General features: G+C 41.3%; 1 protein-coding gene and 2 gene segments (V, D, J or C); 1 reads left to right on the forward strand and 2 right to left on the reverse strand.

Annotated features, from left to right (window-relative positions):
* Window positions 1-10422: 10422 nt before the first annotated feature.
* On the reverse strand, window positions 10423-13127 carry LOC120302044. The segment is given in 2 exon segments: window positions 10423-11128; window positions 12565-13127. Coding segments are annotated over 2 exon segments (342 nt in total).
* A 177-nt stretch (window positions 13128-13304) lies between these two features.
* On the reverse strand, window positions 13305-15393 carry LOC120302035. The segment is given in 3 exon segments: window positions 13305-13359; window positions 13564-14023; window positions 15118-15393. Coding segments are annotated over 3 exon segments (534 nt in total).
* A 2213-nt stretch (window positions 15394-17606) lies between these two features.
* LOC120302022 (olfactory receptor 6X1-like) lies at window positions 17607-21152 on the forward strand. Its single transcript, XM_039329930.1, has 2 exons — window positions 17607-17755; window positions 19144-21152. Exon 2 carries the CDS (start codon window positions 19150-19152, stop codon window positions 20104-20106), a length of 957 nt encoding a protein of 318 aa, XP_039185864.1. The 5' UTR covers window positions 17607-17755; window positions 19144-19149; the 3' UTR covers window positions 20107-21152.
* The last annotated feature ends 2536 nt before the right edge of the window (window positions 21153-23688 follow it).

The following is a 23688-nucleotide window of genomic DNA, read 5'->3' on the forward strand; positions in this document are numbered from 1 at the left end:
CTAACAGTGTACTTGCACATTTCAACGAGTCTCTTCCTGGTGTGCATCGCGTGTGATGCGTCCCCTTACGGGGTTGGAGCTGTCCTGAGCCACCTCAGGTCTGATGGAACTCAGGTTCCTGTTGCATATTATTCAAGAACATTGTCTTCTGCTGAGCGCAACTACGCTCAGATAGACAGGGAGGCTCTGGCTGTTGTTGCGGGAATTAAAAAATTCCATGATTTTCTATATGGCAGGCATTTCACGGTCTTCACTGACCATAAGCCTCTGCTGGGACTGTTTACCACACGTAAGCAGACTCCCCAAATCATTTCCCCTAGAATGCTTAGGTGGTCTATTTTTTTGTCTGCATATGATTTTTCTTTACTCCACAAGCCTGGGAAAGAAATGGGCCATGCTGATGGCCTCAGTAGACTGCCTCTGCCAACAGTGGAAGCTGACCCTGCGCCAGCTGTCAACATTCTATCAATCCAAGCCTTGCCCGAGCTCCCTCTTAGTGCCAGGGATGTTGCCGCTGAAACAGGTACAGATCACACACTTTCACGTGTCCGTTCCTGGGTTTGTCTGGTTGGCCTGAGGACTGCCCTAGTCCTGAGTTTCAGAGTTTCTGGTCCAAAAGGAACGAGCTGTCTCTTTCTCAGGGTTGTTTGCTTTGGGGAAACAGAGTTGTCATTCCCACATCAATGAGGACTAGGGTCTTGGAATCCCTCCACGAGGGTCATCCTGGCATTGTTCGTATGAAGGCTCTTGCACGCAGCCACTTATGGTGGCCTGGTTTAGATAAAAATATTGAGGCTAAGGTGCATGCATGCCACCTGTGCCAACGATCTCGCCCAGAGATGCCCCAAGCTCCCGTGCACAGATGGGAGGAAACACAGTCCCCATGGTCTAGGGTGCACATTGACTACGCTGGGCCCTTTCAGGGCCAGTTCTTCTTGGTCCTTGTTGACAGCCACTCGAAATGGCTTGAGGTTGTACCTGTCTCATCCACCACCACTGCAAAGACTATTCAGGTACTGAGGGGGATTTTTGCTGCACACGGGCTGCCAGATGTCATTGTGTCCGACAACGGCCCTCAATTCACTTCCTCCGAATTCCAAGCTTTTTTACAGGCTAACATGATTCGTCATGCCACGTCTGCGCCTTTCCACCCGTCCACCAAAGGTATGGCTGAACGCATGGTGCGCATCACAAAGGACGCCTTGAAAAGACTCACCTACGGGGACTGGCATCACAGGTTGGCTGACTTTCTCCTTTCTTATCGCACCACACCGTCCACTTCTACAGGGAGAAGCCCAGCTGAACTTCGTTGGGGGCGTCAACTTACTACTAAACTTGACCGGTTGCATCCGGACAGATTGCCTTCATCTACCTCACATCCTAGGGCACCTAGACAACTACTTGAGGGTGCCCCGGTCTGGACTCGCAATTACGGGCCTGGTCATACATGGGTCCCCGCTTCTGTCTCCAGGGTCACGGGTCCTCTATCCTACGAGGTAGCTCTGGACAACGGTCATGTCCTGCGCAGGCACATCGACCAACTCCGCCCTAGGCGGCATCTTCCAGCTGAGACTCCTGGGTCTTTTCCAGGGGGGGAGGGGGACCCTTTGGAGCAAAGGGAAGGGCACGAGCTGCTGCCCATCTCCACTGATGGAGCCACAAACGGCCCATTCCAGGGTTCCGCGAGAGCTCCGAACAAGAATTCTATGAGCCTACCCAACTACCAGGCATCCACGCCTACTCCAGCCAGGGAGTCACCCCGGGGGCATACTCACTTTCCACACATATCACACAGCACTCCAGTCACGGAGGATACCCGGGGGCATCCCAACAAATCATTCCCCGCAAGAGAGCTGGCACACAATCCCCAAGGTTGGCCTGACCTTACCCCAAATCCTACAGGGGGTCAAACATACAGGGAGGTGGTCGAGGAACCAAGTCCCGACTACAACACCTCTAGCCCAAATCAGGGAATAACTGAGTTTTGGGAAGGTACAGAAACCCACACAAGCCTGGACACAGAACGGGGTTCAGGGAATGGACAGCCTCCTGACAGGTCTTGGATGGACCTAGGAGGTTCAACAGAGACGCCCAGCAGTGGCTATCACTTCAGGGGGCCCGAGGGTCTACAGCTAGGCAGGTCAACCAGGTCACAAAGTGACAGAAGCCCTGGCCTGACGAGCCCGGTGGGCGAGCAAGCAGGCCAGGCATCAGGGCACAGCCCTTGGAAGGCACCAAGACAAAATAAGGAGAACAGGCTCACATCTCCCTCCAGTCAGGGAACTCCTGCTAGTAAACCAGAGCTGAGAAGGTCACAGAGAGCAAAGAAATCTCCTAAGTACCTAGAGGATTATATAACATTGCTGGCAAGGCAAAAGCCAGCAAACAGTGGAAGCACTGGGGAGCGGAACGCTGTATAGAACAAATGATTATATGTTGGTAGTAGTTTCAGCCCGGGGGAAAGGGGTGTTATGTCCCGAGCCTTGCAAACGGCTCGGGCGTTTGCAGGCAGTCCCGGGCAGGTGCAAGGCTGCCCGGGACCAGACAGGCTGTCGCCAGCGCCGTGCGCATGCGCGGGTGCTGGCGCGGGAAAAGTAACACATTTACCTGGGAGTTGCCTATATAAGAGGCTGCGAGAGTTTGGGAAGCTTAAGGAAAGCCATCTACTTGTAAGCTGAACGCAGAATAAAGAAAACTGAGAACTCCAACTGCTTCTCGTGTCTGCTTTGCGCCAAGGACTCAACACAAGATATTCTGAAAGATTATCTGACTTTCTACATCTCAGTTCCACCCTGTGTTTTCAAGTAAGTGTGAGAAGGCAGCTGGTTTGAAGGACCTATTTTCTTGAAGAGTAAAGACCAGGAAGGAGAAATGAACTTTCAGACTTGAAGATTCTGTAATCTTACAATAAAGTAGAATTAGTTCATCCAGGTGCACTTCTTGTCTGGTCCACCTTGCAAGCAGTAAGCAAAAGGTAGAGAGAAAACAAGAGAATTCTCTAAGCATTTTCCTGCTGAAAAAAGAGTAGGAAATTCTCATATTTCTTCTTAAGCTGATGCTGTTTTTCATTTAAGCAACCAGTATCTAGCTGCCAATCCATCAAATAATAATAATAATAATTCCTTCTGTGAGCAGGGGGTTGGACTCGATAGGAGGAGAGGGGGCTTCCCACACTTCATAATAAGAAATGTGAGTCTGAAAGAATCGTTGTTGTTAAGCGAATCAATGGACAATAGCAAAATCCCCTGGTTCTCTGCTCTTAATACTTTTTCTACCGTTTCTCCTGTTTTTGATTGGCTCCCCTTCTGCTTCCTCTCACTGTGTCTCACTGAAGGCACAGAAGTAGACAGCAGAGTCCTCCAGCTGGATGGCTTGTTTCTGCATGTTGAAAGTCCCTTTATTACGGGTTTTATTGTGAGTAGCCTGGAAACCTGGAGCCTTGTTGTCAATTTCATCCAACAAGATCTCCAGAGGCTGACCAGGATGCTGAATGTACCAGGATGGGTAATTATTGCCACTGTACGATGCTTCATAGGAACATCTGAGAGAAATAGATTGTCCTTCAGTAACAGTCACAATGCCAGATGTTTGGTTGACCAATTGACCCGTGCTTCCTCCTGAACAGAAGATAATAGAGAAGGTAGGAAGTTAGCTGGGGAGGTGGATATGTAGATCCTTCTCCTTGTTTTCAGAAACAACCTTGGTGTTGCTTTGAGCTACTTTCTTGGTGTCTGCCCATATCAGTGCTAAATATGAGGGCTAACCTGGAAAAATCCCTTCCCAGTTTTATATTCTTTCCAGCATGTCCACCACCAAGGACACTGAACACACACACACACACACACACACACACACACACACACACACATGCACCTTCTATTCCAGCAGATTACATCCATTGTTGTTCTTGCAGATAATTCCATACCAATGTCCCAAACATCTTCCTGGAGATCCTATTCTACCAGATTTCAAGGAACCTAAACAGCTCAAGTTATGGCCAGCCAAACCTATAATCAAAAATAGTGAAGGATAAAATGGACTTAAAAGTGAGATGATGATGATGAAGATGATGAAAAGAGGCCCCAGCAATATATTTCAAGATAAGGAAGGGGTTATTTACCGCCCTTTGGAGGACTTCAAAGCTGGTGTGGTCACCTTCAAATCCTCCCAGCCAACTCTGCTGTGAGAAGTTACACAACTCTTTTCCTTCGAAAATAAATCAACTTAGGGCATCTAAATTTGATGGTAAAAGGAAGACAGACCACAGGGTATGGTTCACAGAGCATATTTTCTACAGCAGCTGAGGCTCATGTTGATTCAAGATTGCCACCTTATGTTATAAAGTAGGCGTAGGAAGAGAGCTAAGTTCAAGGAAGGATCCCAGTGTTAAAGGGCCTTGGGAAAGGACCCTCCCTAGTTACTTGGCCTGTAACGTCAATAGGGGAGAAATAATTAATAATAATAATAATAATGATAATAAAAAGTTGGAAAGGACCTTGGAGGTCATCGAGTCCAATCCCCTGCTCAGGCAGGAAACCCTATACCATTTCTGACAAATGGCTATCCAGTCTCTTCTTAAAAACTTCCAGTGTTGGAGCATTCAAAGCTTCTGGAGGCAGGTTGTTCCACTGGTTAATTGTTCCAACTGTCAGGAAGTTTCTCCTTAGTTCTAGGTTGCTTCTCTCCTTGATTAGTTTCCATCCATTGCTTCTTGTCCTACCTTCAGGTGCTTTGGAGAATAGCTTGACTCCCTCTTCTTTGTGGCAGACCCTGAGATACTGGAACACTGCTATCATGTTCCCCGCTTGTCCTTCTCTTCGTTAAACTAGACATACCTAATTCCCGCAACCGTTCCTCATATGTTTTAACCGGTAATTGAGGGGCTGCCACAAGGAGGATGAGGTCAATTTATTTTCCAAAGCACCAGAAGGCAAGGATGGAAACTAATCAAGGAGAAAAACAACCTGGAATTAAGGAGAAACCTCCTAACAGTGAGGACAATTAACTAGTGGAACAGAAGTTGCCTTCAGAAGTTGTGGGTGCTTCATGACTGGACGTTTTTAAGAAAAGGCCAGACAGCCACTTGTCTGAAGTGATACAGGGTTTCGTGCTTGAGCAGGATGCTGGACTAGAAGACCTCTAAGGTCCCTTCCAGCTCTATTGTGATGATGATGATGATGATGATGATGATGATGATGATGATGATGATGATGATTAATAGGGAGATAAGTGTTTCCAGAGGTTAGGTAACATTTCCTCTTATTCCATCCAACACAGGAATAACGTCACAGAAAACCAAATTGCATAACATCAGGAAGAAAAAAGAAAGAAAGAAAGAAAGAAAGAAAGAAAGAAAGAAAGAAAGAAAGAAAGAAAGAAAGAAAGAAAGAAAGAAGGAAGGAAGGAAAATGAGGATTATAGCAACTTCAATTCAATTGGCAGCAACAGACTACTTCTCTGACCCAGTTGGTACGGTGGACAAGGAAATCAGGAGCTATTTTCAGTCTTGAGAAGAATTTTGACGTGCAAAATTCCCCTGTCTCTACACTATTTTTTCTCTCCTGTTTTTGATTAACTCCCCTTCTGCTTCATCTCATTGTGTCTCTTTGAAGGCACAGAAGTAGATAGCAGAGTCCTCCAGCTGGGTGGCCTCTTTCTCTAAATTGAAAGTCCCATTTTTCTTTCCTTCATCATGAGTAGCATGGAAGCCTTGGGCATCATTTTCATACTCTGTCAACAAGAGCTTCAGAGGTTGTTGAATGTACCAGTATGTGAAAAATGAGCCACTAATTTCTGCTTCATAGGAACAACTGAGAAAGGCAGATTCTCTTTCTATCACTGTCACAGTACCAGTTGTTTGCTTCACAGACTGTCCTGCACTTCTTCCTGGACAGAAGATAAATGCAGAAGGCATGAGGTTAGCTGCAGAGGTGCACAGGTTGGTCCTTTTCCCTCTCTTCAGAAAAAAATCTTGCTGCTGGTTGGACCTACTTTCATGCTGTATTGAAACATCGATGCTAATTTTCAGGGTTGCTATGGGCAAATTCCTTCCTTGTTTTATATTCTTTCATTCATACCTACCACCAAGCATACTGAACACACACAAACCATCACCTGCCTTCATTCCTATTAAATACTTCTGTCCATGTTTTTTGCAAAATTTCTGTCCGTGTCCTTGCAATCCCTTGCAGACAGTTAATTTTCCAGACATTTTCCAGGTGATCCTACTCTACCTTATTTCAAGGAACCTGAACAACTGAATAAATTGCCTAGCCAAAACCAATAGCTCAACTTTCTGAGGAAATAAATACTTACTTAAAAGTGAGATGAGGATGATAAACAGCCACATGATTCCAGATGAAGAATAGGGTTACTAACCAAAAATATATTTGGAGGATTTCAGAGCTGGTGTAGTCACCTTCAGAATTTCCTGGCCAACTTTGCTGTGGAAGAGACACAGAAATTTCATTTCAGAAAGAAGTGGGCTTCTCATATGTTAATTTGGTGGCAAAAAAAAAAGACAAACCACAGGATATGGTTCACAGAATATGTGCTATACAGGATTATATGTGGCACTTGATAAGACTCATGTTGTCTCAAGATTGCCACCGTGTGTTTTAAAGGAGTGGTAAGAAAGCAGTGTCCACCACAAAGGACGCTGAACACACACACACACACACACACACACACACACACACACACACACACACACACTTTCTATTCCAGCAGATTACATCCATTGTTGTTCTTGCAGATAATTCAATACCAATGTCCCAAACATCTCTCAGGAGATCCTATTCTACCAGATTTCAAGGAACCTAAACAGCTCAAGTTATGGCCAGCCAAAACCTATAATCAAAAATAGTGAAGGATAAAATGGACTTAAAAGTGAGATGATGAAGAAGACGATGAAAAGAGGCCCCAGCAACATCTTTCCAGATAAGGAAGCGGTTATTTACCACCCTTTTGGAGGACTTCAAAGCTGGTGTGGTCACCTTCAGATCTTCCCAGCCAACTCTGCTGTGAGAAGTTACACAACTCTTTTCCTTCTCAAATAAATCAACTTAGGGCATCTAAATTTGGTGGTAAAAGGAAGACAAACCACAGGGTGTGGTTCACAGAGCATATTTTCTACAGCAGCTGAGGCTCATGTTGATTCAAGATTGCCACCTTATGTTATAAAGTAGGTGTAGGAAGAGAGCTGAGTTCAAGGAAGGATCCCAGTGTTAAAGGGCCTTGGGAAAGGACCCTCCCTAGTTACTTGGCCTGTAACGTCAATGGGGGACAAATAATAATAATAACAACAACAACAACAACAATAATAATAATAATAATAAAGTTGGAAAGGACCTTGGAGGTCATCGAGTCCAACCCCCTGCTCAGGCAGGAAACCCTATATCATTTCAGACAAATGGCTATCCAGTCTCTTCTTAAAAACTTCCAATGTTGGAGCATTCAAAGCTTCTGGAGGCAGGTTGTTCCACTGGTTAATTGTTCCAACTGTCAGGAAGTTTCTCCTTAGTTCTAGGTTGCTTCTCTCCTTGATTAGTTTCCATCCATTGCTTCTTGTCCTGCCTTCAGGCGCTTTGGAGAATAGCTTGACTCCCTCTACTTTGTGGCAGCCCCTGAGATATTGGAACACTGCTATCATGTCCCCCCTCATCCTTCTCTTTGTTAAATTAGACATACCCAATTCCCGCAACCGTTCCTCATATGTTTTAGCCTCCAGTCCCCTAATCCTCTTTGTTGCTCTTCTCTGTATTCTTTCTAGAGTCTCAACATCTTTTTTACATTGTGGTGACCAAAACTCGATGCAGTATTCCAAGTGTGGCCTTACCAGGGCATTGTAAAATGGTATTAATACTTCACGTGATCTTGTTCATTTAGAGCTGTAGGATTCCATTAATGTAGCCTTATAATAAAATAGAATTAGTTGGGCATACCTCTTGTACGTCCTGGGCGTATGTCATGTCTAGACTACATTGCCAGACAGTAGGCAAAAGAGATAGAAATAATAAGAGAAGACTTCCTCAAGAATTCTGCTGCTGAAAAAAGGGGGAGAGTCTCACATTCCTTTTTAATCTGATCCTGCTCCTGTTCCTCTAAGAAACGGCTCTTTAGCAGCCAATCCTGGACAAATGATAATGCAGAAAGAATGAAGTTAACTGGAGAGGTGGACACATACGTCCTTTTCACTCTTTTCCGAAACAATCTTGCTGCTGCTTGGGGCTCCTTTCTTGCTGTGTTGAAACACCCGTGAAATGTGAGTTTTATATGAAGACCAGTTGCAGGATTTGGGAATGGCCAGTCTAGAGAAAAGAAGGACTGGGGGGGGGGGATATGTTAGCAAGTATTCCGGTAATTGAGGGGCTGCTACAAGGAGGATGGGGTCAATTTATTTTCCAAAGCACCAGAAGGCAAGGATGGAAACTAATCAAGGAGAAAAGCAACCTGGAATTAAGGAGAAACTTCCTAACAGTGAGGACAATTAACTAGTGGAACAGAAGTTGCCTTGAGAAGTTGTGGGTGCTTCATGACTGGAGGTTTTTAAGAAAAGGCCAGACAGCCACTTGTCTGAAGTGATATAGGGTTTCCTGCTTGAGCAGGGTGCTGGACTAGATGACCTCTAAGGTCCCTTCCAGCTCTATTGTGATGATGATGATGATGATGATGATGATGATGATGATGATTACTAGGGAGACATGGGTTACCAGAGGTTAGGTAACATTTCCTCTTATTCCATCCAACACGGAATAACGTCACAGAAAAACCAAATTGCAGAACTTCAGGAAGAAAGAAAGAAAGAAAGAAAGAAAGAAAGAAAGAAAGAAAGAAAGAAAGAAAGAAAGAAAGAAAGAAAGAAAGAAAGAAAGAAAGAAAGAAAAAATGAGGATTATAGTAACTTCAATTCAATTGGCAGCAACAGACTACTTCTCTGACCCAGCTGGTACAGTGGACAAGGAAATCAGGAGCTATTTTCAGTCTTGAGAAGAATTTTGATGTGCAAGTGTCACAAATGCAAAATTCCCCTGTCTCTACACTATTTTTTTTTCTCCTGTTTTTTTTTTTTTTTTTTTTTTTTTTTTATTAAAAGTTTTATAAATTTTACAAAAAAAAACAAGAACAATACAGAACAAAAAACAACATATACAAAAGAGGAAAAAAAAAAATTAAACAATACATATAAAAAAAACCCCCCACCCCACACCCCTCCCAAAAACCCTCCCTTCCCCCCCCCTGAGCTTCCCAGAGCAGAATATAGGCTTAAGAAATAATAATAATAAAAAAAAAAAATAAAAAAAAATAAAAATAAAAATTAAATTAAAAACTTTATATTTATATATATATAAAGGATATCTATAATATATATAAAAATAAAACTTATGAAAAAGCTATATAATATTTTTGTATACCCAATCTAAATTGTATAAATTTTATCCATTTGTCCCAGATAGCAAAAAACTTCTCTTGCGTTTGTTGTTGTCTCCTGTTTTTGATTAACTCCCCTTCTGCTTCATCTCATTGTGTCTCTTTGAAGGCACAGAAGTAGATAGCAGAGTCCTGCAGCTGGGTGGCCTTTTTCTCTAAATTGAAAGTCCCATTTTTCTTTCCTTCATCATGAGTGGCATGGAAGCCTTGGGCATCATTTTCATACTCTGTCAACAAGAGCTTCAGAGGCTGACCAGGTTGTTGAATATACCAGTATGTGAAAAATGAGCTACTAATTTGTGCTTCATAGGAACAACTGAGAAAGACAGATTCTCTTTCTATCACTGTCACAGTACCAGTTGTTTGCTTCACAGACTGTCCTGCACTTCTTCCTGGACAGAAGATAAATGCAGAAGACATGAGGTTAGCTGCAGAGGTGCACAGGTTGGTCCTTTTCCCTCTCTTCAGAAAAAAATCTTGCTGCTGGTTGGACCTACTTTCATGCTGTATTGAAACATCGATGCTAATTTTCAGGGTTGCTTTGGGCAAATTCCTTCCTTGTTTTATATTCTTTCATTCATACCTACCACCAAGCATACTGAACACACACAAACCATCACCTGCCTTCATTCCTATTAAATACTTCTGTCCATGTTTTTTGCAATATTTCTGTCCGTGTCCTTGCAATCCCTTGCAGACAGTTAATTTTCCAGACATTTTCCAGGTGATCCTACTCTTCCTTATTTCAAGGAACCTGAACAACTGAATAAATTGCCTAGCCAAAACCTATAGCTCAACCTTGTGAGGAAATAAATTCTTACTTAAAAGTGAGATGAGGATGATAAACAGCCACATGATTCCAGATGAAGAATGGGGTTAGTAACCAAAAATATCTTTGGAGGATTTCAGAGCTGGTATATTCACCTTCAGAGTTTCCTGGCCAACTTTGCTGTGGAAGAGACACAGAAATTTCATTTCAGAAAGAAGTGGGCTTCTAATATGTTAATTTGGTGGCAAAAAAAAAAAAGACAAACCACAGGATATGTTTCACAGAGCATATGTGCTATACAGGATTTCATATGTGGCACTTGGTAAGACTCATGTTGCCTCAAGATTGCCACCATGTGTTTTAAAGGAGCAGTAAGAAAGAAGTTTGGTTGAAGGAAGGATCCCAGGGTTGAAAGTGATTTCTGAAAGAAAAATATATTATTGTCCAGGTGAATGGAGAGGAAACTGGGAGGATATGAGAGGGAGAGTGGAAGAGAGAACTACCTAATATGAAACATGAAACTGAAAGAGTCACTGTTGTTAAGTGGATCAATTGACAATTGCAATATCTCCCTGTCTCTGCTCTTAATACTTTTTCTCCAGTTTTTGACTGGTTCCTTTTCTGCTTCCTCTCACTGTGTCTCTTTGAAGGCACAGAAATAGACAGCAGAGTCCTGCAGCTGGATGGCTGGTTTCCGCATGTTGAAAGTCCCTTTATTCTTGTTTTCATTGTGAATAGCTTGGAAATCTTGGTTCTTGTTGTCAAATTTGGTCAACAAGATCTCCAGAGGCTGACCAGGATGCTGAATGTACCAGAATGGGTAATTTATACTAAACTGTCCTTCATAGGAACAATTGAGAGAAACAGGTTGTTCTTCAGTAACAGTCAGAATGCCAGATGTTTGGTTCACTGACTGTCCTGTGCTTCCTCCTGGAAAGAAAATAAATGTAAAAGGCATGAGGTGAGTTGGAGAAACGGACATCTAGATTCTTCTCTTTCTTTTCCGAAACAACCTTGGTGCTGTTTTGACTCCTTTCTTGGTGTCCACAAACAACTATGCAGTCTGGAAACTAAAATATGTGAAGAATGGCTGCAGGACTTGGCTTTGGCTAGACTAAAGAAAAGAAGAAATAGGGGTGACATGATAGCAGTATTCCAGTATTGAGGGGCTGCCACAAAGAAGAGGTGGGGTCACATTATTTTCCAAAGCACCAGAGGGCAGGACAAGAAACAATGTTTGGAAGCTGATCAAAGAGAGAAACAACCTGGAATTAAAGAGAAACCTCCTAACAGGGAGGACAATTAACCAGTGGAACAGCTTGCCTCTCCAGAAATCATGGGTGCCCCATCACTGGAGGCTTTTAAGAAGAAACTGGACAGTCACTTGTCTGGGATGGTTTAGGTTCTCCTGCCTGAGCAGAGGGCTGGACTAGAAGACCTCCAAGGTCCCTTCCAACTCTGTTATTCTATTCTATTCTATTCTATTCTATTCTATTCCATTCTATTCTATTCCATTCCATTCTATTCTTAGGGATGCCTTGGAGAAATCCCATCCTACCTAATGAGGCAGAAAATGCATTGGTTCAAGACATTACCCAGCTGTCTTCTTCAGTGCTACTATCAAAAATTTCTCAATTCTAAATGCTTTCAAAACAGAAATGGGGAAGTCTGTTTATTGAATGGGACAAATATTCGAAGGACAAATGGAACTTGACATGCACACTCGCCTGCTACTCACGCAAGCACTTGACATGTGCACTCCTCTGCCACTTCCGCAGGCTAGTTGGGGACCCCTAGCCTGCGGAACATTCAGATACCAAACAGTATAACCTCTAGCTGAATAGTAGCTAGGGCAAGAGGCTTAGAAGAGACACTCCCTAATTTCTTGGGCTTTGAAAGGAGATGGTGGATGATTTGTACTTTCAACACTCTCTTAGTGTAGTTTCACAATAAAGTAAAATTAGTTCATCTGGTTATGTTTCTTGCCCAGCTTACTTAATGAGGCTGATGCTGCATTGGTTCAATGTACTACCCAAGTGCCTTCTTTAGTGCTACTATCAAGGATTCCTCATTTCTAAATGCTTTCAAAACAGAATTCATTGAATGTGACAAATGTAAAAAGGAGCTTAAGTCCATGTGCAGTATTCAGAACTACAATGAAATGTAGTTTGAAATCTTTCCCCAACAAAAAATACACACCGTTCATTGATGCTGAATACTTCTGTTTTTCTTGTAATTCCTTGCAGACAATCTATTGTCAATTTTCCAGACATTCTCTAGGGTTCCTACTCCACTTGATTTCAAAGAATTCAAAATATGCCCAGCCAAAACATATAGTCTAACATTGTGAGGAAATAAATACTTACTTAAAACTGAGATGATGAGGAGTAGGACAGACCACAACATCATTTTTCCAGATGAATAATGAAAATAGTAAAAAAAAACAAATATATGTTTGGGGGATTTCAAAGCTGGTATAATCACCTTCAGAGGTTCCTTGCCAACTTTGCTATGAAAGAAACTTAGCTATACCGCTTGTTCCCTTCACAAAGAAATGGACTTCTAATATGTAAATTTGGTGGTAAAAGGAAGGCAAACCAAATAACCAAAGTTATTTCAAGGTTGCCACCATGTGTTTTAAAGTACTGTAGGTGTAAGAAAGCAGTTTGGTTGAAGGAAGGATCCCAGGGTTGAAGGTGATTTCTGAAAGAAACAGGCATTGTTGGCCTCGTGAAAGGAGAAGGAACTTGGAAGATAAATAAGAGAGAGACAGAAACAGAGAGAAAGAGAGAGAGAGAGATGTTCTTCATATCAAATGTGAGTTGCAGTCAGTCTGAAAGGGTTCTTCTTCTTGTGCCATATCCGTTATCGGACATTGGCGATCATGTTGGCGATCCTGTTTTTATCAACAGCCGCACGAAAAAGTGCTGCTGAGTTTTGTCCAAACCAGTCCCTCAGATTTTGAAGCCACGATGTTCTTCTTCTGCCTGGACCTCGTTTGCCTTCAATCTTTCCCTGGAGGATTAAATGGAGTATGCGTATTTTTCTGGGTGTCGCATCACATGTCTGAAATATTCTAATTTTCACTTTTTAATTGTTTTGATGATTTCCCTTGGCTTTCTCAGGCAGCTGATCACCTCCTCATTTCTGATCTTGTCAACCTGAAAAGGTTAGAAATGGAAAAATGAATCCCAATGTTGAATGGAAAATTCACCATGCTAGAATCTCAATGACGTGGAAGCATTCTCTGCATGACTATGGAGATAAGTGGTTCCAAATGGTTAAATATCATTTTTCTATTTTCCCAGGTGGTCCTTCTTCTTGGGATCAGATACTGAGTGACCACAAATATCCTAATTTCCTACCTCTCCATTCCATTGCAAGGTTGATCTGGATTACGTCCATCTATGTTCATGAACCTTAATCTCAAAGGAACTATTGGAATTTTCATTTCTGAGAACACCTTCACTGCTTTTCTCCCCCTTTGTGACTTTTCTGTTGGCTTCTTGTTAACTTTGTCACACAGTGTCTCACTGGAGGCACAGAAGTAGACAGCAGAGTCCTTCAGTTGGCAGGCACGTATCTGCAAATTGAAAGTCCCCTTTTTGTTTTCATGGGAAACGTGAGTAGCTTGGAATCCTTGAGGGTTTTTCAAGTAAGATGCCAAAAAGAATTTCAGAGGTTGACCAGGATGTTGAATGTACCAGAAAAGGTCATTTGTCACAGGAAACTCTTTTTCATAGGAACAATTGAGAGAGACCAGTTGTCCTCCAGTAACAGTCACAATGCCAGATGTTTGGTCCACTGACTGTCCTGTGCTTCTTCCTGGACAGAAAGTAATGCAGAAAGCATGAAGTGAGTTGGAGAGGTGAACAAGTAGGTCCTTCTTTCTCTTTTCAGAAACAACTTTGGTGCCTTTGAGCTAGCAGTGTGCTAGTGTAATTAATACAGTCCTGGGTTGTATAAACAGAGGCATAGAATCAAGATCATGCAAAGTATTAGTACCGCTTTATAAAACCCTAGTGAGACCACACTGGAATATTGCAACCAATTTTGGTCACCATATTACAAAAAAGATGTTGAAATGTTGGAAACAGTTCAGAGTACAGCAACTAAGATGATCAAAGGCCTGGAGACTAAGACATATGAAGAACGGCTGCACGACTTGGATTTGACTAGTCTAAAGAAAAGAAGAAATAGGAGTAACATGATAGCAGTGTTCCAGTATTTGAGGGGCTGTCACAAAGAAGAGGATGTCAAACTAGTCTCCAAAGCACCAGAAGGAAGGTCGAGAAACAATGGTTGGAAACTGATCAAATAGAGAAGCAACCTGGAATTAAGGACAAGCTTCCTGACAGTGAGGACAATCAACCAGTGGAACAGCTTACCCCCAGAAATCGTGGGCACTCCATCACTGGAGATTTTAAAAAAGAGAGTAGACATTCACCTGTCTGAGACAGTATAGGTTCTCCTGCTTGAGCAGGGGGCTAGACTAGAAGACCTACAAGGTCCCTTCCACATTCCATTCCATTCCATTCCATTCCATTCCATTCCATTCCATTCTATTCTATTCTATTCTATTCTATTCTATTCTACTTTCTTGCTGTCTGCAAATATCTATGCTGACTATTAAGGCTGTCCCGGACAAATTCCTTCCCAGAAATTCTTTCCATTATGCCCATCACCACACACACACACACAAGACACACATATGTTTCATTTCAGCTGAATACTACTGTTCAGTTTTTGTAATTCCTTGCAGATACGTTACTGCCAATTTCCAAGAAATCTTCCAGAGAATCTACCTGATTTAAAGCAACCTAAACAATTGACGTTATGCACAGCCAAACACTATGATCTAATATTGGGAGGAAATAAATACTTAATGTGTTCATAAAGTATGGAAAAGAATCACTTACTTAAGAGTGAAATGAGGAACGCAATGCATACCCAGATGAGGGCCATGGATGAAGGAGAGGAGATCCACACACCCAAAAATAGATCTGAAGGATCAGTGCAGTCCTGAACAACTATTCTGGTGGATGAGAAAGACAAATGGCAATCTGTGGATTTCTTCTCAAGGTAAATAAGTTCTGTTTTTAAAAGAGCTTTAGGTACAAGTGCTGTAAATCGATTGATGTGGTTGGTTGTGAGGTCTCCTCAAAGCCCTATAGAAAACTCAACATTTGGCATTTAAGAAGACAAAGGTAAAGCTGTGGTATCTCAGGATCGCCACCCGGTGTCTCAATGTGGTATGGCAATTTCAGTGACCTGAAAGCACATTGAAGGTTAAAAAGTTCTTCATTCCAGAAGGATCAAACAGAGAGGGGGGGGGGAGAGAAAGGGTGTCTGTTACTCTCTCCTGACATAGACAGAAAAATAAATTTATAAACAACAACAACAAAAATAAGAATTGTAAATGTCATAAATAAATGTAATGAATAATAAATAAATCAAAATAAAAGCATGCTATTTATTTATTTATTTATTTATTTATTTATTTATTTTTATTTATATGCCGCCCAATCCCAAAGGGCGGCGTACAAAATTAAAACAATCATCAACAATAAAACAATAAAATAATACAATCATACAGCATGTCCGATCATATCCCCCCCCCCGGGGACATCAGCCCCAGGCCTGCCGGAACAGGAGAGTTTTAATGGCTTTCTTAAAGGCCGGCAGGGTGGGAGTAGTTCGAACCTCGGGGGGAAGTTGATTCCACCAGGTCAGAGCCACCACAGAAAAGGCCCTTCCCCGAGGGCCCGCCAGCCGACATTGTCTGGCCGACGAGACCTGAAGGAGGCCCAATCTATGGGACCTCACCGGTCTCTAGCTGCTAGCTGTAGCTAGGAAGCAATCATGGAAAAAAAAGAAATGAAGGATTACATGGAAAAATACATTTTTTTCAACTTCACAATTCTGCAGCATCAAAAGCTACAATTGTAGCTTTCCTGGACCATTTCAGCAAGAACCTTCGCACCAGGTGCGGAACTAGTTCACCCCCTGTGGTGCACCCTGGATAAGTGCATGAGTGCAAACTACACAATCTAGCACTCTTTTAGCAGCCAAACAACTATAGTACTAAGTAGTAATGTTGCTCCAACTCCTGCCCAGTTAGCAGTTCAAAAGCATGCAAATTCAACTAGATAAATAGGTACCACTTCGGTGGGAAGGTAACAGCAGCATTCTGCGGGCCTTGGCATATAGGAATTGTCTTCAGGCAATGCTGGCTACCTCAGCCAAGAAACAAAGATGAGCCCTAGAACTGAACACAACTAACAGGAAGGGGATGCCAAAAATAAATCCTCCCATTAATAACAGAGGGGGCACCCCCAAATTCTTCATGAAAAGCCTCATACAATGTTGCAAGTTAATAAATGCTTTGTAATGATCCGAATTAAAAATTATATGGGGGGGAAGGATCAAAGAGGTTGAATTTCTTTTATGCACTAGGCTGGAAGTCTCCTGGGAAGATACAGGTAGCCCTCAACCTATGGCCATAATTGAGCCCAAAATTTCCATTGCTAAGCAAGACAGTTAAGTGAGTTTTGCCCCCATTTTATGACCTTTCTTGTCCCAGTTAAGCAAATCACTGCAGTTATTAAATTAATTACACAGTTGTTAAGTGACTTCCCTAAGGTCACAACATGTGATCAAAACTGTCATAAGTTCATGCCAGTTGCCAAACATCTGAATTTTGGTCATATGACCATGGGGCTGCTACAACGGTCATATGTGTGGGAAAGGGTCCTCTGTCACTTTTTTCAGTGAGATTGTAACTTTGAATGGCCACTCAGTGGGGTTGTAAGTTGAGGATTACCTGAAAATACATTTCTGCAGCTATAGATGTCCAACATATTTTAGAGGATTTTAGAGGATTGCAGAGAATTAGGGCCAGGCAAGAATTCTTAACTGAACAGAAATACTTTTAATTGTGCAGACGCACACTCCTCAAGAATAAAATATAACCTCAGCAGTGTGAGCTCTGGAATTAATGTAGATAATTTTCTCCCTTTAAGTTCCATGGAAAGAGAGAACATTTCATAGGAGAGGAAAGTTATATGGGAGGAAAACATTATTTATTGTCCCTGCAAGACCCTTTCAAGAAGTCATAATACACAGAAGATGACAAGTATTGGAGCAATTTGATTCAAACTATACCAGGTTCACCACCATGGCGACTCAAAATAGTATCTTTTTAGCATCATGTCTGGATACACATGGGAAATTAAAGATATATTCCTCTGGAGATGTTATCCCAAGCTCCGTAACTTTTAAGTCCATGAGGTAATGGGCAGAAAAGACTTTGAAAATACTAAGTAATATGTTTTTCTTTATTGGAGTAGATAAAATATTTCTTTGAAATCTACTGAAACTGGAAGATTCTGTTTGTGGATCCAGAATATCCACTAAGAACTTGTAAAAATAATTTTTTTATTATTTTGAAATATAGTTAACAGGTGTCTCTATTACTGCTTTTCTTGTCTCACCTTGAAATGGAGAACAATCTCTCACTGTTGAGGATCTTGACTTCTTATTCCGAAGAATGCTTGGGTATATGCATGTGGAAATACATTACTTGTGTCCTTTCTGTAGTTTAGGATACAACCAAGTTTATCCAGGAAGAGAAAGGAATTTACCAAATATACATTTACAAACTGTGTTGATGCCTAGATAAGATTAGATTAGATTAGATTAGATAACCTTTATTATATTTTTCCTGTGGGCACAATGGCACACATTATAAATGAAATTTAGTTGCTTCCTCTCAAAGTGTACACATACATAACACACATTTAAAACATACTGTATACAACATATGTATAGACCTACACGCTTACATATAAGTAACATATAAATATTAATCACTGTCCATCTTGAATACACAATGGAAGGAGGAAGCTTTAGAGTTCACAAGGTTAATACTGTATGGAACAAAGCTGTGACTGAATCTGGATGTTCTGCTTCGGATACCACGGAGCCTCCTCTCTGAAGGTAACAAGGAAAACATGTTGTGAAGAGGATGAGTAGTGTCCCAGAAAATCTTGCAGACCTTGCTCCAGCAACACTTGTGTGCTATGTCCTGGATGGAAGGGAGGGAATGATCTTTTCAGCCATTCTCACCACTCTCTGCACTGCCTTCCTGTCTGAAGTAGTGAAGATTCCAAACCAGACCGTGTTGCTTTGTGACAGGAAGCAAACCACGAAATGACAAACCACTAAATGTGTTGATGCCTACAAACCATGAATCTTATTTGGTGGGGCATTCTTCGTTGCTGTTCTTCAACATCTCAACACATTTCTTATTGGCTGAGTATCATAATTTTATATCTTACATTCATAAATGCTTATCCATTCACCCTTTTATTTTCTTTCTCTCAGCAACACATCTATCTTGCGTATCCAAATGAGTTTCCACCTACAAATGTTCTCCTAATGTTCTCAATGTCTTCCTTTTTTAATGTAGTATTTAATACATTTTAATGAATTACAGAGTAAAATACAAAATACAAAGCAAATAGTGGGATACAATGGGGAGGGAAAAGGGAAAAAGACAAGACAAGACATTGACTTCTGACTTCCTCTGTTGCAGTACAATAAAGTGTTAACATTGAACCTCAACTTTTTACTTTTTCATAATAGTATAAACTAGCCATTTCTGTAACAACAAATCAATCTAATCAATAAAATCCAAAATCAAAGTTTCATTTTTTTTCCACCTCAAGCACAAACTCCAGAAGCGGTCTCCATGTAGAAACAAAAGTACTGATATTCTTCTCTTTATGTTCTCAACGTCTTCCATCAGAGTCTTTATTTTATTCGTCAATATTTTCCATCCACAGAAGATGCAAAAACTGGAACTGTAATTCATAAAAATTGTGTTTTAAAAAATGTAGCTAAAGACTGACTCAGTGAAGATTTCATATTTTCCTTTCTTATAGGGTAACATGGATTTGACCAACTGTACAAGAGTGGTAGAGTTTATCCTGGTTGGATTGCCAAGAGTTTGGGGACTCGAAGGTTTGATGCATGCTGGCATCTTTCTGCTCTACCTCCTGTGTCTGATGGGCAATGGGCTCATCATTGTGGTGGTAATTCTGGACCACCATCTCCAGAAGCCCATGTATTTCTTCCTTAGCAACCTGTCTTGCATTGACATTGGACATACCACAGCCTTTATTCCTAAACTGCTGGTCAATTATGTCTCTGCAAACAATTCCATCTGCTTCTACTGTTGCATAACACAACTGTACTTTTACTTCCTCTTTGGGGTCACAGAATTTTTTATCATGACTTTGATATCCTTGGACAGGTACCTCGCCATCTGCTATCCCCTGAGGTATGGTACAATCATGACTTCTGGGGTCTGCCTTAAACTAGCAATAGGTGCCTGGTTGGGAGGTTTTTTCTCCATTCTTTATCAGATAGTGATGATAGCAGAACTACCCTACTGTACATTCAATGTTATCAACCATTTCTACTGTGATGTGGGACCCGTGCTGAAGATTGCAGGAGGAGATATACAAGTCATTGAAGTGCTTGGCTTTCTAGTTACGGTGGTTGTGATTATGTCCTCTTTGCTTTTCACCCTCGTTTCTTACCTCTTCATCATTTCCACCATTCTCCGAATGCCTTCAACCACCAGACAGCAGAGGGCCTTTTCTACCTGTGCTTCCCACCTGATTGTAGTCTGCATTTTGTACGGGTCAGTCTTTTTTGTCTATTTAAGACCTACCATCAAGAACTCTTCCTTCAGTAGGTTGAAGTCTGTCTCCATACTGTACACCATGGTCGCCCCAGTGTTAAATCCTTTCATTTACACCATTAGGAACAATGAAGTCAAGGAGGCAGTGAGGAAACTTTTCGAAAGAAAGGCTCTAGGTCTCCCAGATCTCTTAGCATAGCCTTTGTTGACAAGTGATGGAAAACTACTATATCATCCTATTAGGAGCATCAAGCTCCGGAGCTTCAGAATCCATCTCCACACCAGATATTCTTTAACAAGTCTATCTTAACAAAGATGGAGAAAAACAGTGGCTAAACTGGTAGGTTACAAATGTCTATGGAGAGTCTCAGTCATCCAAGTCATGGTTGTCCCTAAGGTGCTTTTTCAAAAGGCAACTGGACTTTCTTTGTTTTTCCTTGAAGATGTTTCGCTTCTCATCCAAGAAGCTTCAGTCAGAAGTGAAATGTCTTCAAAGAAAAACTCCAGTTGCCTCTTGAAAAAGTACCTTCAGTAGATTACCAATTTTCTTTTTTTAATGTACAACTGTGTAATGATCATAGAATAAAAGGATTGGTGGGAAGCTCCTGTGATCTATTTATTACTTAGCATATGATGAGAACACAACAAAAGAGAGCTAAACACACAATCCATGTAATTATATACAAAGGTTCTGAGGGGGTATGAGAGGCAAACATGTACACACAATCCATGTAATTATATACAAAAGTTCTAAGGGGGTATGGGAGTGGCTTCATAACTTGATATCCAATTCAGCTACCCAGACAATCACCTGATGTTGTTTCATGCAGGTCATTTAAGGAACCAGAAAACACACATTGTGGGCAACATTGCACAATACATTTCATTGTTTGAACTTGTGATCTATTATTGTAAAGCATAAAACTAACTATTTTGTTGCATGGTCATTAGCCACCAACTTGGAGTCACAGCTTTTGAATATAATTCATTCTTGATTAAAGATATATCTCTATACAGTCTACAAAATTCATTTAGTATCTGGATTACCTAATCTGGCAAAGACTGGAGTCATGACCGTTTTGATGAAGAAATGACAGCCTATTCTTTTCAAATTATATTTTAGTGAAAGAAGTTCACTAGACTCGGAGAAAAAAAAATCTTGTTATAAAAGAATAGGACTTTTTTCTTATTGCCAATGTTTGTGAGATGAGCCTAAATAGCACTGCCCTTTAGGTATTGATCAGGATTTCAGAATAACAGAGTTGGAACGGACATTGGAGGTCTTCTAGTCCAACCCATTGATCAAACAGGAGACCTTATACCATTTCAGACAAATGGCTGTCCAATCTCTTCTTAAAAGCCTCCAGTAATGGAACACCCACAACTTCTGGAGGCAAGCAGTTCCACTGATTAATTGTTCTCATGTCAGGAAATTTCTCCTTAGTTCTAGGCTGGCTCTCTCCTTGATTAAATTCCATCCATTGCTTCTTGTCCTGCCTTCAGGTGATTTGGGGAATAGCTCAACTCCCTCTTCTTTATGGTATCCCCTTAGATATTGGAATACTGCTACATGTCATCCCTGGTCCTTCTTCTCATCAAACCTCATTAAATTCATACCATCATCAACCATTCTTTACATGTTTTAGCCTCCAGTCTCCTAATCATTTTTGTTGCTCTTCTCTGCATTCTTTCTAGAGTTTTAACATCTTTTTTACATCGTGGTGACCAAAACTGGATACAGTGTTCCAAATGTGGCCTTACCAATTATTATAAAGTGGTATTAACACTTTGTGTGATCTTGATTCTATCCTTCTGTTAATGCAGCCTAGGACTGTTGTTGTTGTTGTTTTTTGGCAGCTGCAGCACCAAAAGGACTGTGAACAGATGTGAAAAGGTAACTCGTGATCTATTCAGTTGTCTTCATCACTCACAGTAGCAGAGAAGCTTCATCTTCTGTTGTACTGGAGCAGCGGTTCTCAACCTATGGGTCGCGACCCCATTTGGGGTCGATCGACCATTTTTCGGGGGTCGCCAAAGAAGGCGATCTGCCATTTTCTCCCCTCAGGGGGCGGCGCCGCGCATGCGTGCCGCACATGGGGGCGCCACCGCGCACGCGCAGAACGTTTGTGTGACGGGGGTCGCCGTCACACAAACGTTGAGAACCGCTGTACTGGAGGGTTACAGAAAGAAATAGATGCTGGGTAAAACTGGGTGGATTAATTTAGCTTATACCACAAGTTTAAATACATTTGTCAGAATAGTTCCTTGAAATTGGAGAGTCATGACTGTATATCTCCATTACAAAGCTTTTGCTTGCATCTTTCTTTGCTATCACATGTTCATAAATACTCAGATCTGGTGCCTTGTTCCTTTTCTCATCTTTATATTTGAATTAGCTTCCTTAACCTGATGTCCTCCCAACAAGTTAGATAATTCCTCTTTTCATGTGAGCAAATCCTTCTTTCTTGAAAATCAGATCTGCGTTCACTGATGGGATTTTTTTCCCCATTTTGGTTTATTTTATTCCCTCCTTTGCTATATATTTCAAATCCTGTTTTCTGGATTATACAGATTAGGAAATTAAGCTTTTCCCAACTGTAATATCTGTACATTTGCTCAACCTATAATTTCTTTAAAGAAATTCTCTAAAATAATGTATATTTATATACTGTATTCATATCATAGATACACATTTTTATAAAGTGTCTGTTGAATATTCCTTGCTTTTAATATATGCAATGAGAGATGATTGCATAATTTTGATTTTACTTATTGATTCAAAGATACAACATTATGTAAGTAAAAACATATAGAGAAAATGAATTTTCTTTTTCCACTTCAGTGATGAAGATTGAGGTTCAATGATTCCAGACCTGTTGAGATGTTAGGTTTATCATAATGAATTGACATTGTATCATGATGCCTTTTCAATAAAGTTGGTTTTCTTTTCCTTTTTTTGCAATACCCGGTGGTTCTCCATAGTAAAACAGTGTGTTCAATGGATTGGTGTCTTGGTCCTGGAACGGAGAGGCACAGATTTAAGTTCCCCTTACTCCACAAAGCTCGTGGGTGACCTTGGTCAAAAATATCTGTGTCCTCGCTTCCGGTGGGAGGCGACGGCGATGGCGGCTAGCTTTTAGCCGTCCAGCTGGGGAAGTGTCAGAGCCGCGGAGCGCAGCGCGCATCAGCTGGCCCGCGGCTCGGAAATCCCTTCCCGGGCAAAGGGAAGGGACAGAGAACGCAAGAGTAGAGGTAGAACCCCTGAACCCCCTCTGGATTTATTTCTAGAGGGGGTGAAAGGAGTGTTCCCTCGGAGCTCTTGCTGATCTCCGCCTCCCAGCTGTTTTTGCTTCCTAGGAAGCAAAAGAAACCGCCGCTTCTATCTCCGTGTTTACAGCATTTTGGTGAGTAATTTTTAAACGGACGGAGCAGTTTAAAGGATTTTTTGTTATATTTTAGGTGTTTATTTTTTTATCTTTTGATTTTTACTATTTTTCCTCCTTTTTTTTGTTATACTAGTGAAAGGATTTAAGATGGCGTTTTGAAACTGTCGGAGTTTTTTTTCCTTTCTCTTTTGTTTTACTTTCCCTTTCTAAGGACTGTTTTTTGCTTCTGCTTTTGCTTTTGGTTTAGAATTTTTTCTTTTGAACTGTTTGCTCTTTTACTACTTATTCTTTGGATTTACTCTGGACTTTTAATGACTATAGTTTGTCTCTTTTTAAAAATTTTTTTTTTTCTTTCCTCCTCCCTTTTTGGCTGGAGGGGAAAGGGAAGTGACAAT

This window comes from Crotalus tigris, unplaced genomic scaffold, assembly GCF_016545835.1.
Source record: "Crotalus tigris isolate CLP2741 ecotype Arizona unplaced genomic scaffold, ASM1654583v1 scf7180000024422.1470167, whole genome shotgun sequence".
NCBI classification, from domain to species: Eukaryota; Metazoa; Chordata; class Lepidosauria; order Squamata; family Viperidae; genus Crotalus; species Crotalus tigris.

Bases quoted from the DNA above. Each gene is read 5' to 3' on its own strand.
- LOC120302022 (XM_039329930.1), top strand. From the start codon at position 19,150: ATGGATTTGACCAACTGTACAAGAGTGGTAGAGTTTATCCTGGTTGGA.